Genomic DNA, 18,068 nt, shown 5'->3' with positions numbered 1-18,068 from the left:
GAGATTTGTAGATGAGAGAAGGTGCCACTTGCAGCATTTAAAGGTCTTAATAAGTGTCAGCCATGAATTCAAGTTACTGCTCCACATTTGTACATTGTAGACTATTGCTGCCTTTGTGTTGACCCTGGGCCAACATTGTGTTTTAGTTGAAATAGTGGGGTGGGACCCATATCCCGTGGACTTATGTCTCATATCCCATGTGATACCCATTTAAAATATTTTCTAAGGAAAACTGAGGCAAGGGAGTTAGTACAGGATACTGTCATCAAAGTAGAAAAGAAAAAAACAAAAACAAAAACAAAAACAAAAGCATATACTGGTTAGGAAGCTTATTTCAGAACCAGGAACACTTTTTCCATTTGGAGAAGTATATTTTATCTTCCAGCCTAGAACAAATACCCCCTCCCTCCCCCCGTACACACACACACAGAGGAATGAAATGAAATTTGTGGAAAACATCATGCTGGGAAGTGAGGAGAGAAAATCGAATGCTTTTTAAAACTTTCTTCCATTGGTTTAAAGTGCTGTTTGCAACCCACTAAACCAGTCTCCCAACATTCAAATGGCGTATGACTTGCAGTCCACAGAGCACAGCTTTGTAGCTTGTCAATGAAAGAGCAAGCACATGCCCTTGTACACACCATGAACCACATACACACCACCACCAGCTCCGGGTGAAGCAGTCTTCAAGCACATGAAACAACACCCTGTTTTCAAAGAGGCTACTGCTGTGCAATTTTGCCTCTAATCATTCCAATTGCATTGCATTTAATCTTTGCTCTTCCTAATGCTAGCCATGTGCCTCTGGCTCTTCAGCTGTGCTCTCCCACTCTCTCACCCTAGACTCCTTTTATTTCCAGAGTGTTACTGATTTTTCTTTTCAGATAACATCACTCTTCTTTCTCTTCCACAATTAATTCATATAATATTTCTCAAAATCAAGGTGATATCTCAAATGCACGGATGTGTCATTCATGTGTCTGTTAGTAGGCACAAAGCATGTTTTTATAGATAAGGAGAGATCGATGCTAAACTCTAGGTGAACAGATTTTTAAGAAATCCTCTTTGCCCTTGCAGAAATAAGATTGGGGCTGAGCAGAGTGACCAGGTGAGGGAATAAGAACTTGTATTTTTTCCCAATGGGAACCCTTTTCTTAAAAAAAAAATAATTCAGTATTTTTAAGTATACTTTTAATATTTAATTTTTAATGAGTATGTAATCTTTTGTTAAAATATTTATCTATCTGTCTATTTATTTATTTATATGAATGCCAGGTTGAAGGAATAAGAATTTGTCTTTTTTGTTTTCTATAATTCTTGCTCATTTTCCACACATACATTCACTCAGGTACTAATTTTTATTAGTTTATAATATTACTGTAAAGCTGTTCTTTGCAAGTCACTTTGCTATACCTTAGGGCTATATTGATAAGAAAAAACTGTATATGCTTCTGTGTTGTATGTATCATTTGGTGGGGAAGATAGACACTAGTTGATCATTAGAATTAATGCCACAGCCATAAGCTACAGCGTGCTGTTGCTTGGACCATGGGTGGGTATGAGTGGTGCAGGGCAGAGAGTGACATTGGGCCTGGCGGTGGTGGCGTACACCTGGAATGCATGTCAGGATTTGGAAGGCTGAGGAAGGAGGGTCCTTGTGAGTTCCAGGCCAGCCAGGGCTGCAGAAGGATTTTGAAGCTGCATTGGTTACATAGGAACACTGTCTCAACAAACAAACAAAAGGGCAAAAAGGATAAAGGTAGAAAGGAAGAGGGGCAGGTGGAGAAAAAGAAATTGATATTTGAGTCAGATGTGGCTGATAAATAGTCAGCATCTGATTCTGTGATGCAATGGTGAATATCTGGAAGGCCAACTGCTAATGCGTTCTCAAATGGGAAACACGGTGAACAGATTAGCCACATTTTCCTCTTAAATATGAGTCTTTCTTTTTTTTTTTTTTTAAATCACAAATGACTAAATGCCGATCTAAATAAAAACTGGAAAGCTCCACAATGTGGGTACGGATGAATTCAGGTCAGTCATCAGACTGCCTCTTAAAAGGAAGTTGAAACTCCCCCTCCCTCCAGCAAAGTGTATTTGGCAATTTTTCTTCATACTACTGAGGAAAAGGAATTTAAGTTTTCCTTGAGACAGAGAAATGCCAGACTGACCTGAGCAAATGCAGTCTGAACCTGTACCAGACAGACGTTTCTTCCTTTCCAGATAATGCCTGGCAGAAATTAGAGGACCTAGGGTGGATGAACCAGCAAATGTCTCTAGACTCTGGCTCACCGAGCTGTCTCACATCTTCTCTATTGGAGCTAAGTGTGGTGCTGTAATTAACAGGGTATCTGGCAGATATTTTAAGTAAATTGAAATATCACCCTAAGTTTCCAGATTCTGGTAAAGTGAAGTGAATATTGAAAGTTATTTTATTTATGTGTGTGTGTGCACATATGTGTGCAGGTACCCACCGATGTCTGAAGAGGGCACCAGATGCCCCAGAGCTGGAACTGACAGTTGTGAGCTGCCTGACATGAGTTCTGGGAAATGAACTCAGGTCCTCTGGAAGAGCTGCAAGCACTGTTAACTGCTGAGCCATCTCTCCAGTCCCTAATGTATAGATTAAAAAAAAAAATAGTGGGTTATGAATATCCTCATTTGTGAGAAATTGCTTTTTACTTTTGCAAATACTTTACCTTTTCATTTTCAGTATATGTAGTCATAGTTTTTATGTATTTCTAAGGCATAACAAAAATGCACTATTAAGAATAAATCAACAAGCCAGGGGGTGGTGGCACACGCCTTTAATTCCAGCACTCAGGACACACAGACAGGTGGATCTCTATGAGTTTGAGGCATGCCTGTTCTATAAAGTGAGTTCTAGGACAGCTAGGGCTATACACAAAGACACCCTGTATCAAAACCAACACAAACAAACCAATAAGAATCAGTCAATGGCAAGACAGTCTGAAGATGGGTTGGTGGCTTACCCTGGCCACATACTCAACCAGGATTCATAAAAACTTGGATTCAAACCCAGGTCCTTCTGACAAAGTCATATCCTTGCCATCAATTTTATATTAACATTTTAACCCTAATGTGGTTAATAGTCATGAAATCAAACATTCCAAGATAGATGAAATGGTCAATTGTGTTGCATATATTTTGATATAATTAAAAACTATAGGTACAAGATTTGACTGTGCATTTTTCTAAAGACAATATGTACAAAACACAAAATTACCTTTGTATTTACAAGCGAACAAATGATCAACATCCTTAAACATCAGGGAAATGCAAGTCAAAACCAGAAGGTGCCCTCCACAGCTTGTGGGGTGTCCATCACAGAAAGGACAGCAACACCACACAACAGAGACACTGAGGCTTTCAGACTGCTTGTAGGGTTGTAAAAACAGTGCAGGCCTTTTAAAGGGTCTGGCAGTTCTTTCCAGCTTAACTCGGGACTCAGCAATCTACTCTAACATTTCTACCAAAAAAAAAAAAATGATGAAACTTACACAGGAATGTTTATTCGTGAATATTCATAGAATTATTAATAGTAGCCAGAACCTGAAAAAATCCAAATGGCCTTCAAATGATAAATGAATGAACACCTATGATCTATTCAATTAAAAAAATAAAGTGAGAAAAAGAATAGATGGGCATATATACACCCTAGACATTGCAAACCAAACAGCCAATGGAAAACTATTAAAAAAAAAACTCAGTGGTTTCTATAAAAGTATTTTTAATATTTAAATTTTTAAGTAAATATATGTCTTTAATATAAAACTTTCTTTCATTTTGCTCTTTGAATCCTGACTTTCATGAACATTACCCTTTACGATGTGCCCTATACCTCTAAGTCCTAGGCATTTGATCTCATCTCTAAGATTTATCTGAAATTAACTCTCTCTACTTTTTTTCCTGTCCTTTGGTTTATAATATATCAAAAACTATACTGTCTTAGTCACTATTTTATTGCTGTGAAGAGATACTATGATAAAGATACTTTTATAAAAGAAAACACTCACTTAGGGGCTTACGGTTCCAGAAAGTTAGCCTATTATACTAATGGTGAGAAATGTGGCTACACGGAGATAGACCTGGCACTAGAGACACAGCTGAGAGCTTTACATTCTGAACCATACACAACAGGCAGAGAGACAGAGAGACAGAGACAGACATTGGGGCCTGGTGCGGGATTTTGATACCTCAGAGCTCACTCAATGACATAACTCCTCTAACAAGGCCACACTTATTTCAACAAGGGCATACTTCTTGTTCCTTCTAACCCTTTCCAAACCATTCTTCAAGTGAGAACTAAGCATGCCAATATACGGACCCATGGAGGCAGTTTTCATTCAAACCATGACATTCCAGTCCCTGGTCCCCATTAGCATATAGGTATATCATAATGCAGAAATATATTCAGTCCAAGTCCAAAAGTCTTCATAGTCTTTCATAGTGTCCATACTGCTTCAAAGTATGAAGTCCATGTCTTTTCTGAGACTCAAGGAAATCTCTTAACTGTAATACCCTGGACAATCAAAATAAAGAAGAACAGATCACACATTTCCAACATACAATGGCACAGAATATATGTTGCCATTACAAAAGGGAGAAAAGGGTGCACAGTAAGGAACTATTGGACCAAAGCAAAACTAAAAGTCATCAGGGCAAACTTCATATCCAAACTCCCTATCTTCCATGTCTGATGTCAAAGGCCTCTTGATATCTCCAATTCCTTTTAGTTCATTGACTACAACACATTTCTCTCTCAGGCTGGTTCCACTTCATATTTGCTGCTCTCCTTGGCAGGTATCCAATGACTCTGCATCTCCAACATCTGGGGATCTGCAACACAATCCAGGCTTCATCTCCATAGCTTCACACAATGGACTCTCTGGGCCTCCATGCAGGAGGCTGCCCTGTCAAATGCATGGTCTCATCAGCTTTTCTTAAGCTTGGGGGAAGAGTCTATAATTCTTTTCCTATCCCTGACTCTATAACTGAAGGTGCCAAGGTCTTCTGCTTGCTGGGGGCTGCAACTTGGGCCCTCTCTTGTATTATACTTGCACAAGCTTTCAATTGTTGGTGGATTTCTTTGTAACTTAAGCTTTCCTTTTCATAAGTTAGTAACTTAGCTGGGTAGGATCTTGCCCTGAGGTTACCGCTCCCTCTTTTCTATTTAGAATCAAACTCAATAGAATGGTGTCTTTTCCTTGAGCACAGGGCTTAGCTCTAACGTTACCTTTACTGGTTGGTCTTTTTCTCCTCAAACTGCCTATTTTGTATTTCTCTTTGCCTCATATGCTTCGTTTTTATTGTAGATCAATAATAACCACATGACACAGTCAATACTAGCCTGTTGTGAAATCTCCTCTGCCCATGCCATTAATCTAAAACTCTTCCATTTAGCCTCCATCATCTTCTTAGGACAAGGACAAGACAGTGACAGACCTTCTCCAACAAGTTTATACTTGATTGAACAAGGCAATATCTCTGAATCCTTCTATTCCCTCAGGCAGCTCATCAACTAGGAAATAAGCATGCTCATATATGAGCCTATGAGACCCTCTTTAATTCAAACTACTATATATACTAAACTAAACATGCAAATTGAAAGTGCAAAAGCCAGTAGTTTAAAATCTTTTTAAAGCAAGAGAAGAACTTGGGAAATGTCTCAGGGTGTAAAATACTTACCACAGAAGGAAGTGGAGTTTGAATCACTGGAACCAATATAAAGCAGGGTGCAGCTGGCTGTGGGTTGGCAGGGTTTTGTCTGCTCACCAGACATCTGTTGGTGCCTTGATCCTGTGAACACAGCCTATTTGTGCCCATGCTCCTCACGCCCACAGGAGAGCCCATCAGTCACCAGATTTCTCTTTTCTGAGCAGTATACCACAACTGCTAGTTGGAAACATGGCTCCCGGTGTTTGTTCTGGTGTGTGCCCTGGCATCTCTGTTTGCTCTTGTCTGGGTCTGAAAGAATACAAGTGTGTAGCTTTGTATAGAAGACTATTAATGGTATAGTCTTGGGTTTCATCCTTCCCACAAATGACAATGCTTTCAATTGTTTTGCTTTTAATCTTCTTGACGGGTCACTTATGTGTCCCTAAATGCTGCATGCCCTTAGAATAGCAGGTGGATGCTGCCACAGACTCAGCCATCGGGGCATTTACCCATGTGCACACTGTTCTGTAAGCTTTTCAGAGTCATCTGAAACTTTCAATAAACTCAGTTTTTTTTTTTTTCGTCAAAGAGAAACATTTGAACTACTTTTTTTTTAGAAAAAAAGCATACATATATTATACATTTTCTTCATTTCTTCCTCGATTTCTTTAGCCTTTATCAATTGTCACTACACTGTACCTGATTTTGTATATGGGTCTATTATTTAAAATGAGAGAACCAATAAACATCCTTCATGTCATTTTCGGTGTAACTTTTGTTCCACAAAGAGCCAAGTAATGTGCTTGATACAGATCTTGCTCGTTCCAATATTAAAAGAAGAATTTTAAAAACCAGAAGGCTTCCATTTGAACCATCTAATTAAATCATTTTTAATAACGGTTTTATTTTGTGTGCATTGATATTTTGCTTACATGTGTGTCTGTGTGAGGGTGTTGGGTCCTCTGGAATGGGGTTACAGACAGTTGTGACCAGCCATTTGGATTCTGGGAATTGAACCCACATCCTCTGGGAGAGTATTCAGTACTCTGAACAACTGAGTCATCTCTTCAGTCCCTTAATTCAAACTTTAACTGGCTTCATTTTCCCGCTGTAGGGCTTCTCCTTTTGTTTCTGTTCCTAAAATTTCTCATATACTTACCTACCTGCCTACTAACTAGTCTCTCTGCCATCATAACCTTGGTGTTTTTAGTATAGACATTGTCTTATCCAGGTCCAATATTCATTGGGAACTTTGCTGCAATGACCTATGCCAAGTAATCCCTTTGTCATCCCATCCCTGTCACCATTAGACTTCAGTAAAATGAGTGTAGGTCATCTGAAATGTTCAGCACTGGCTTCTAGTCAGATTGCTTCCCAGATTTCTTTTCCTTGTCTTCCTTGGTTAGATAACCACCTATGTGGCAAAGCATTCCCCCTGTGTGTCTGTCTCAGAGTTTTTATTGCTATCAAAAAAAAAAAAAAGAGAGAGAGAGAGACACAGCATAGTCACAGCAACTCTTTATTTTAAATTAATTAATTAATTTTCTTACACTCCGTATTTTTTTTGTTTGTTTGTTTGTTTGTTTTTCGAGACTGGGTTTCTCTGTGTAGCCCTGGCTGTCCTGGCACTCACTTTGTAGACCAGGCTGGCCTCGAACTCAGAAATCCGCCTGCCTCTGCCTCCCGAGTGCTGGGATTAAAGGCGTGCGCCACCACGCCCGGCTACACTCCGTATTTTATCCACCCCCCTCCACCGTCCACCCTCTGACTGTTCCACATCCCATACCTCCTCCCGACCCCGCTGTCTCCACATGGGTGTCCCCACCTCCCACCCTACCTGACCTCTAAATTCCCTGGAGCCTCCAATCTCTTGAGAGTTAGGTGCATCATCTCTGAATGAACACAGACCCATCAGTCCTCTACTGTATATGTGTTGGGGGCCTCATATCAGCTGGTGTATGCTGTCTGTTGGTGGTCCAGTGTTTGAGAGATCTCAGGGGTCCTGATTAATTGAGACTGCTGGCCCTCCTATAGGATCATCCTTCTTTTCAGCTTCTTTCAACATTCCCTAATTCAACAACAGGAGTCAGCTGCCTCTGTCCATTGGTTGGGTGCAAATACCTGCATCTGACTCTTTCAGCTGCTTGTTGAGTCTTTCAGAGGACAGTCATCCTAGGTCCCTTTTTCTGAGTGCTCCATAGCCTCAGTAATAGTGTCAGGCCTTAGGACCTCCCCTTGACCTGGATTCTACTTTGAGCCTGTAGCTGGGCCTTCTTTTCCTCAGGGTCCTCTCCATTTCCATCCCTGTAATTCTTTCAGACAGGAACAATTATGGGTCAGAGTTGTCACTGTGGGATGCCCCCCTCCTCACTTGATGCCCTGTCTTCCTGCTGGAGATGGGCTCTATATGTTCCCGCTCCCTACTGTCAGGCATTTCATCTAAGGTCCCTCCCTTTGAGTCCTGAGAGTCTCTCACCTCCCAGATCTCTGGTGCATTCTGGAAGGTCCCCCTTGTCGCTCCAGGTTGCCTGTTTCTATTCTGTCTGCTAGCCCTCGGGACTTCAGTCTCCCCCCCCCCCTGCACCCCGGCACCCAATACCAGATTAGGTTTTCCTCTCTACCCCACTCCCTTCCCCCACCTTCTCCCCCATCCACTTTCCCTCCCAGGTCCCACCCTCCCTTCCCACTTGTGACTGCTTTCTTCTCCCTCCCAAGTGGGACTGAGGTGTCCTCACTTGGGCATTTCAGCTTGTTGACCTTTTTGAGCTCTATGGACTGTATCATGGGTATTTTGTACTTTTTTGGCTAACATTCACTTGACAGTGAGTACATAGCATGCATGTCCTTTGGGTCTGAGTTACCTCATTCAGGATGATATTTTTCTAGTCCCATCCATTTGCTTGCTCCATCTGTAATGAGATCCGATGACCTCTTCTGGTGTGTCTGAAGACAGCTATAGTGTACTCACATACAGAAAATAATAAAAAAAAAAAAAAAGGGAGGAAGGCTGGAGAGATGGCTCAGAGGTTAAGAGCACTGACTACTCTTCCAGAGGTCCTGAGTTCAGTTCCCAGCAACTACAGCAACTCTTATAAAGGGAACCATTTAATTGAGGCTAGCTTACAGTTTAGACATTTAGGCTATTATTGTCATAGTGGGAGGCATGTTCGCATCCAGGTAGACATGGTGCTGGAGAAGTAGCTTAGAGTTCTACATCCAGATCCTCAGGCAGCAGGAAGAGACAGTGACACTGGATCTAGCATGAGCGTTTGAAACCTCCATCCCACCCCCAGTGATAGATGTCCTTCAACAAGGCCACATCTCTAATAGTGTCACTCCCTGTGGGCCTGTGGGGGGGGGGAGGGGGGCATTTTTCTTTAAACCACCATCTTCTCCCTTCTTTCTATCTGTGCTGCCAGGTAGTTGGTAGAAAATGGATTTCTTTCCAATAGAACTGTGCAGCCTATACTATCTGGTAGCCGATGTTGCTCCTACAAAGTCAGGTGAGCACTCAAACATCTCCCCTTGCTGCTCACTTGTAGTTTCCTCTTTTGAAAAGCATTCTAGTTTCAGTGTTCTTAAATTTTGATTAATGTTATTTTTTTCATTTGACTTGAGTAAAGAGTTTCACATCTGTCTTCTGTCAGCATTAAGAAATGCCACTGTTTCTATGTGCATTTCTCCCCTGTGTCTTTCACTTTGTCATCGCCATGGTTGTTGGTACTTGGGCACTCTTGAATAGCTTGGTTTGTTGTTTTATGTTCTGATGCATTGTTACTTTCTGTTATCCAATATGTCTGTGGAACTTTTACATCCAAGGAATTTATCTTCACATTAAAGCGCAGGGCCAGAACATTCTGTTCTGCTTTCAGGTCTCAGTCTTGCTAGAGTTGTGAATTACAGGACATCTGTTTTAAAATTCTCTCCTATACCATGAAATTTCTGTGTCTGTTAAGTCATGGTCTCTTGTGTACCTTTGCTTTTTTAATATCAGAATCCCTCCCCACTCTAATGTCTTACAGTCCTTTGCTTTCCATTCATGTGGGATGAAGCACAAGGGCAGTGACACTGGATCTAGCATGATCCACAAGGGTGGGACAAGGGGTGCGTGATTGCTACCCCACCTGAGTATTGCTCCAGTTCCCAACACCTCCACCCTTAGATGGCTGTTTTCCATAGCTCTGCTCTTCCTCCCAAGCTATGTGTCAGTGGTGTTGAGAACTAACCCTTGCTTTGGATACATAGACTAGTTCTTAGGCAAAGGCCTTTTAGCTGCGGTTTCTACACTTACTCTCCCTTCTATGTTTGGCAGCGTAGACTGGCTTTCTCTGTAGTTGCTGCCCATGTCTGGTCTTTGACTCTCTTTGGTCATTTTCTCTGATGTGCCTCTAAGTGTTCTCCCTGGTTTACAATTGAATTGGAATCATTCATTGTATATTTTCTTTCTCAGATCATGTGGATTTGATTTATTCTCATTCTGGCATCGTAACAATCTCCAGGGATGAGAAGAGCAATATGTCAGCTCTGCACTCTGAAATCAGAATCTTCTGTGGCCTTCCTCTGTGTGCTCCAGCAATCAGAATCTTGGATTAGGGATCTTGATTAGGAAAATATGTTTCAGTATAAATTCAAAGTACTTTCTTTTCTTGTAATTCCAATTTCATAGCATAAAAGATCTCAACTTTCCTCAATTTCTTTTGTATATTTCTTGTTTTTTTCCTGTAAAATGTAAAAGTAGTTTACGCCTGTTTTATTTCAAGTTTAATTTGCTTCATGACATCCCATTTTTATAATTTTATAAACTGTCTCATTAAAAAAATAATATATAAAAACACCACACACCAAAGTTATTCAGACCTCTATCCTATACAATTAAATGAGTTAGTTGGAACAGTTAGAATTGGCAGTTGGAATAGAAGCTGTGGAGATTTGCATTAAAATATTTATTTTACAGTATTTTAAGTGTTGCTTTCTCTCCTTTTCCCTTCTTTCCTCCGTCCTATCTCTCTTGCCTTTTCTCCCTTTCTTTCCTTCCCCGAGGCCCCATGCTTTTTGTGTACCACTGTCATCCCAACCCTGTTCTTACATGTTCTCCATTTCAATATTGCAACAGTGAGCTTAACAATTCACTTTATGATTAAATAGAAATCTAAAACCAAGATCCCAGGGAACTTGCCCTTGGGACTAAAGACTTCCTTGACTTTAGACATGCCATAGCAATCCAGACAACCTAGCAATTGTGGCTCTGGGTAGAATGTATCTGGAAACAGCTAGATTCTCCTTGGGAATATGTGGAAGAGCAGGCTAGTTTTTGGAGTCAGAGTTTTAGTCAGAGAGAGCCAGTCTCTGTCAGCCATAACACTGGCCTAGCAGCCTGTGTCTCATGGCCTTTATTTTCTTCTCCTTTCATAATCTGGAGTAATAAGGAGCCAGGAGAGATCATGAACTAGTCAGGTTAAGTTTACCTCTGCGGTCCGGCAAAGGAAGATGGAGGGTCCCTCTTCTCCCTGTCAGTGTTTAGGAAATGTTTTTATCTTTACTGTACTGTAAAAAGAACTAGGTCATGGTGTTTGCTTTGCTCTAGTTATCTGCATGATCTTAACCTAATATTCTTGCAGTCTTCAATCCATGGTCGAAGAAAAGGAAGAGATTTGTAGCAGAAGATTTATAGAGAAATGGATTTTTAAAAGTTCATGATGATGTCTCTGGAATTCCACTTTTGACTATCATGTCACTTTAAGTTCTTAAAAATCTGCTTTCTAGCCAGGTGGTGTTGGTGCACAACTTTCATCCTGGCACTTGGGAGGCACGGGCAGTAGATTTCAATTGGACTTCAGAGTGAATTCCAGGACAACCAGGCCTATACAGAGAAACCCTGTCTCAAAAAAAAAAAAACAAAAAAAAAAAAAACAAAAACAAAAACAAAAACAAAAAAAAAACCAATAGGAATAAATAGCCAGGTATTGGTGTTACATGCCTTTCATCCCAGCACTTAGGAGGCAGAGGCAGGCAGATTTCTGAGTTCGAGGCCAGTCTGATCTACAGAGTAAGTTCCAGGTCAGCCAGAGCTACATAGAGAAACTCTGCCTCGAAACAAACAAACAAACAAACAAAACAAAAAACAAACAAACAACAACAAAACAAAACAAAAAACAGAAAACAACAACAAAACAAAACAAAACAAAAAGAATAATTATAAATCAGTGTCTAAGGTCAGTATGGTGTTTTTGAACAAAGTCTAGTTTCTTTCATTTTTTTCTTCTTATCTCTGAATCCTTACTCTTTGTTATTCTCTTAAATTATTCGGTGGGCCTGTCGATTTTACCTAACCTCTTATTCCTTGAGCCCTTGTTCTTATACCTATTCTGATAGTGCTACTATAGTCCTCCCTGCTGGAGTGCTCGAGCTGTCTTTAGAGTATCTATGAGCTCCAGGAAGTGAGGGCGAGCAGTCCCTCCCATTTCCTAAGTGTGTCACTAGGATACAATACAGGACCAAAAAGCCTGCAACCATGAAAAGACAAGGGGTTAGAGATCTTTCATCTTTAGTTTTCTAAACAAGGTTTTTATTTTGCTTGCTTATTTTGTTCTGTTTTATTTTATTAAACAGAGAACGGACACTCTTTGAAGTCTCTCATGACCACTACAGATGAACCCAATCTACCAACTTCCCAACAGTCCATACAATATTAGAAGATGTTTACATTTTGAAGGAGGGAAGCAAACCTAAACTATGGTTTGAATGACTAAGAAATAACATTTGATGAGCTTATTAGAGAAGTGTATATTTGTGGCCACAATGTAGGTTTGATGTAGTTCAGTTTGGGCATATGCTTGATTTTCAGGGCATCAAAAATTTAAAGTTGATATTCATGGACTCTGCATTTTATTTTTTAAGTCATAAAATGATAATGGTGTGACTGTTGCTGTCAGAACCTATTTTGTTACAGATCACCAAATCTGGTAGGTAATGCCTTAACTAAGTGAACTCTCAGGCAATTTTTGACACACAGCTATGCAAAAATCCACATACAAACTGCAGGGAAGGGATTCCCTTTTCATTTCAGTGTGTGAAAGCTTCCATATTAGATTTCATTAGGGGGCTGGTGAGATGGCTCAGTGGTTAAGAGGGCCGACTGCTCTTCCAAAGATCCTGAGTTCAAATCCCAGCAACCACATGGTGGCTCACAACTATCCGTAACGAAATCTGATCCCATCTTCTGGAGTGTCTGAAGACAGCTACAGTGTACTTACATTAAATAAATAAATAAATAAATAAATAAATAAATAAGATTTCATTATAGTCACACAAATTGAATTTCAGCATTCTCTTGGATAACGTGGCTTTTATATACCAAATTTGGAACACTTTAGGAATTTCAGTTGTCAATAGTCTTGAAAGTGGCTTAAATGCTAACTTTCCTTTTAGTTCAAAGAAAGGCAGAAGTTGTGGTTTGGGCTGATCACAGTGCAGTGGAAGCTATTAGGATAACCCTACAAACTCAGGTCAGACATCAGTGGGAGCTATTAGTCTAACCTACACACTCAGGTCAGATTGCCCAGAGCAGAAAAGAATACCAACCTCCATCAATCTAATTCATTTCTACTGAATCAGCCAAGACTTCTGGCAGACAGGGAAGTATGCAGGGGAGGGAGACTTTCTGGTTATACAAATACTTCACAGTGAGGATAGGGTTGTTCTCCCTGAAACACAGATCAATTGCCATGTCTGTATGATGTTAATATAGCATAGGCTTTATTGCTTATATTCAAACTAAACCAAACTGATAGGCAAATAACATTCAAATTTAAGATATGTGAGTCACATAGAGGTGATTGACAATTTTATTTGGATGACTAATTTTAAAAATTAAGACACTAGGAAGACTGTATCCTTTTTTCTTCTTCATTAGCTATTAACAGATATCATTATAATATAAAATCCAACTGTGAACTTATAAAGGTTATTGTTTTCACTTTTTCCACCAATAGAAGGAAACAAAATTTGAACAAATGAACTTTTTAGAAGTTTTCTGACAACTGATAAGATCTAGTTCAGACACATGTGGTTATAAAAAAACAAAACAAAACAAAACAAAACAAAACATTGCTTAGTGAAACCTTCCCGATGAATCTGTTTAAGAGAGCAATGGCTTATTCCATAATTAATGACTCATTAAGAACCTTGAGGGATCATGGAGTACAGGAAACAGATCATTTGAGGAAGATGCATGAGCTCAACTGCACACTCTGTGTGGTTTTCATTTTTCCACATTGGTGGAATGAAGATAACGAGTGGATCAGATGCTGAGCTCCGTTAGAGTTTTGAACCAATTTGAAGATATATAAATAGTAGAAACATTAAAGGACAACTAAAATGTTTGAAGGAAATCACAAAGATTCTGTCGGACACAAAATGGGACACAATTTTCTCATTGTATATCATTTAGTAACACTATTTGCCCTTCAGTATTTTGACACTTACATAGGTCTATGCCATTATCACTATATTTAGTGTTTGATATATTTGTTCTTGTATGGTTTTAATCACTACTATACTTCAGTTAAGAGTTTGCAACAGCTGTGTTTTTACATGGGATATACTTGCCATTGTGAAGAACATTTGAGTGCACCACTATCTCAGGCAATAGTTCAAGAATCCTTTCAAGCTTAAAACAAGTAACATTCAAAGGCTAAGTTACATATACGATCTGTAAATTGAACACATTTTCTATTTAGTTGTGCTAACTATTCAATGTGATGTATCCGCAGTGGTTTTCATTTTGCATTTTGATGTGTTTACATTGTTTGTACTGAGCTTTTTGCACGCAGATTTTTTGATTTGTAGCTGCTTGGCAGGAATTCATTGTTATGTAACCCTTGTTCTTATAAAAAAAATATATATATATAGTACATTTGTCTTTTGTGCTTGTCTTCATTCCATGTGTTTCATAGGATATATCTTTACATGAAGGAATGTATAGAGAATAACAGTTTCAACTCTGTCAATGTCTCTTTCACCATCATTATCTTCAGCAAATGTACCATCAGTTTTTATTTTCAGATAGCCTCTGGCAGATTCTCACTGTGACCTGAGGCAGGTATGTTAAGTCAGTCACAGTTGCTTTGCCTTTGCAACTTACTTGGTATAAAGTAGATACTACCATTTTCAGAAGACTTGTTTTGCTCACTCTCCTGTATTCCAACCTGTTCTTGTTTTCATTTGAATTTCTGTTTGTTGGGTTAGTTTTTGCATTTGTTTGTTTATGCATGAAGATCAAATTCTCATTATGTGGAAATATAATGTACAATAAAATAGAATGACTTTTCAAAAGAGAGTATTTTCCAGTCACAATAACTAGTCTCTCCCAAGAGCCAAGCGTTTGCAGTCACTGCTCACTTTTGTAGCCCATGACCATGGTCAAGTGTCAAAATAATCCTTACCCATGAAGAGGCCCATGTGTTTGTGTTCATAGCATTTGAAGAACTCAAGCCTGAGAGTTTTTCTTGTCTAACTTTGAAAAACTGAGACTGCCTCTCCCTTCTGAGTTTTGATATTCCAAGTTTCCAGTTACCAACTGTGTCATTTGGGGTTGACTGTTGTACCTTGCTTTGAACCTTACACACCTACCTTTCTGCAAATATGACTGAATGAAGATGTAATATACTGAGCATTAAAATGTGTCTTTTCTTTTAGCCTGAAACATTTGAGCATCTTTTTACCAAGCATGCAGAATCAGTGATATTTGGTCCTCTTCTTCTGGAGCCTGAACCCATTTCAGAAGAAATCAGTGTCGATACAGCTTGGAAAAATAAAGATGAGATGGTCCCAGCAGCTATGGTCTCCCTTCTTTTGACCACACCAGACCCTGAAAGCAGTTCTATTTGTATTAGTGACCAGTGTAACAGTGCTAACTTCTCAGGGGCTCAGAGCACCCAGGTAACCTGTGAGGATGAGTGTCAGAGACAACCCTCAGTTAAATATGCGACTCTGGTCAGCAACGATAAACTAGTGGAAACTGATGAAGAACAAGGGTTTATCCATAGTCCTATCAGCAAGTGCATCTCCAGTAATCTTTCCCCACGGAGGCAGTCTTTCTCTAGCAGCTCCTGGGAGACAGAGGCCCAGGCATTTTTCCTTTTATCAGACCAGCAACCCACCATGATTTCGCCACAACTTTCATTCTCGGGGTTGGATGAGCTTTTGGAACTGGAGGGAAGCTTTCCTGAAGAAAATCACAGGGAGAAGTCTGTCTGTTATCTTGGAGTCACCTCCGTCAACAGAAGAGAGAGTGGTGTGCTTTTGACTGGTGAGGCAGGAATCCTGTGCACATTCCCAGCCCAGTGTCTGTTCAGTGACATCAGGATCCTCCAGGAGAGATGCTCACACTTTGTAGAAAATAATTTGAGTTTAGGGACCTCTGGTGAGAACTTTGTACCTTACATGCCCCAATTTCAAACCTGTTCCACGCACAGTCACAAGATAATGGAGAATAAGATGTGTGACTTAACTGTGTAATCTCATCCAAGAAGCCTCAAGGTTCCATTCCAGTAGAGCGTGTCATGTATAATGTGTTCTTTTATTGTTGTGGATGTGGGAGACAAGTGTCAGAGTCTAGTGTGAAAACGATTGTTTCCAAACTTAAGTGTGTCTATTTTCTCTCATTAATACAGATGAAACATATGAGGAAGCCTTCATTAATCTAGTAATGTCGATGGACTCTTACTGAATATACTCCCAAGATACTTGGGGAAGGTCTCCTAATTCTAGCTAAAAATAAATCCAGGAAGTAGAATCTATCTAAACATCTGAACTCTGTGGAAAGAAGAAATTTCAACACTATATTGACAGCTGAACAAAAAGATTTCAAGCTAAATCCCTGAGACATAGTTGTCCCAAGGGTGTATTTTTCTTACCTTGAATTGTCTTGTGTTGTGCAGATTCACATGTGCACGTAAAAGCTAAACTGAATAGGTATCCTTGTGTGTTTTTGAAGTATGTGACAAGTTTGTACTTTGTGCCTCCTGACCGTGTTATTTGAAGTATCATTCCATTAAATGTTGAACTTAGGTTGAGAATTGACCCCTAGTCTAAGAAGTTACTCTTTTGAAGAGGAATAGGTTAACTACTTTTTTTGCAACAAAGCCAGAATCCATGATATCAGATGAAAACAAAATTGAATGATAGTTTTATCACCAGTACTTTGATTGCAGCATGAGCAGCTCTGAGATTTGGCCAGCTTTAACTCTGTAGTACACTGAAGTGATGACTTCCAGAAAGATTGACACATGCCACTCCTTATCATTCAAGAATCATTATCCCTCCCAATCTGCACTGGGATGCTGTATAAACCAACTACTGTACTTTACAGATTGCATATTTTAACTTGATTGCAGCAATAATTGCACAAGATACATGCTGTACATTCCCACTGTATTAATGCTCCCCTGTTAAGGATGAGGCAATTAAGTCATTTGCCCAAAGTCCCAGATTTAATGGTTGATGAAACCAGAATTCAGATTTAACTTACATCTTTTTAATGGTACTGATTAAATTTTAATCTAAGTCTTACAGTGCCATCCTTAAAACCAAAACAACTGATGTTATCAAAGAAGATTATCAAAGAAGATCTAATAGGAGGAAACACAGTTATAGGTGAATAATTGATTCCTGGTCTTGGATTCGAAGACTACTGTGGGGATGTATTGTCCATTTCAGTGTTTGATATGGCAAGATGATTCAATGAGAGCCTAACAAATGAGAAAGTCAAAACTCGCTCATACTAAGAAGTTCAATGGCAAGAATAATTCCAAGAATCTCAGAATCATCAGTGCGAGTCCATCAGTGCTTAAGAGTAAACTACTGTGTTGCCAAGCATCATCAGCATCTTATACTAACCTGACACTGCCTTGCTGATTTTACATTAACCTAAGTAAATCCTGCCATACCCTCTCTAGTCCAATTACAGCTCTATGGATGATGAGTCCTAGCGATAAGAGAGAACCCTGATCCTAGTTAGATCTGTTTTCAGGCTTTGTGTTTGTTTGATGTTCAGAAGTCAGCAAAGTTCTATATGTCCTGAGTTAGTAAGATGTCTCAGGGTTTCCCCCATCAGCTAACAACCACTTTGACATGAGAAGGCAGAGAGTTAAAAAAAAAAAAAAAAAAAAAAAAACACTACTTGGTGTTTTACTTAAAGATATGAGATATCTTTTGTTTCTACTGCTTTTCAGTACCAAATGATTACATGTTGAAATTGACCTATCACAGTTAATATTTGCCTGTTGGGTAGAGTATTAATTGAAGCCTGTTGATCTCTCTGTATAGGAGAAATGGAAAATTAAAAGTTGCTCTACTCAGTGTGTAATTGGGGATTAAGTACTGAGCAT

General features: G+C 39.5%; 1 protein-coding gene across 1 annotated transcript in view; it reads left to right on the top strand.

The window, feature by feature from the left end:
- Lepr (leptin receptor) overlaps positions 1 to 16,233 on the top strand; it is an 81,805-nt gene extending 65,572 nt beyond the window's left edge. Inside the window, exon 19 of the mRNA XM_021159648.3 lies at positions 15,376 to 16,233. Coding sequence (XP_021015307.1) covers positions 15,376 to 16,197 — 822 coding nt within the window. The 3' untranslated portion in view covers positions 16,198 to 16,233. The remainder of the gene's footprint in view (positions 1 to 15,375) is intronic.
- The last annotated feature ends 1,835 nt before the right edge of the window (positions 16,234 to 18,068 follow it).

Source organism: Mus caroli, unplaced genomic scaffold, assembly GCF_978045245.1.
Source record: "Mus caroli unplaced genomic scaffold, Mus_caroli_1 scaffold_6, whole genome shotgun sequence".
Classification (NCBI taxonomy): Eukaryota; Metazoa; Chordata; class Mammalia; order Rodentia; family Muridae; genus Mus; species Mus caroli.
Note: the sequence above shows the minus strand (reverse complement) of the source record. Positions and strands in the feature narration are given on the sequence as shown.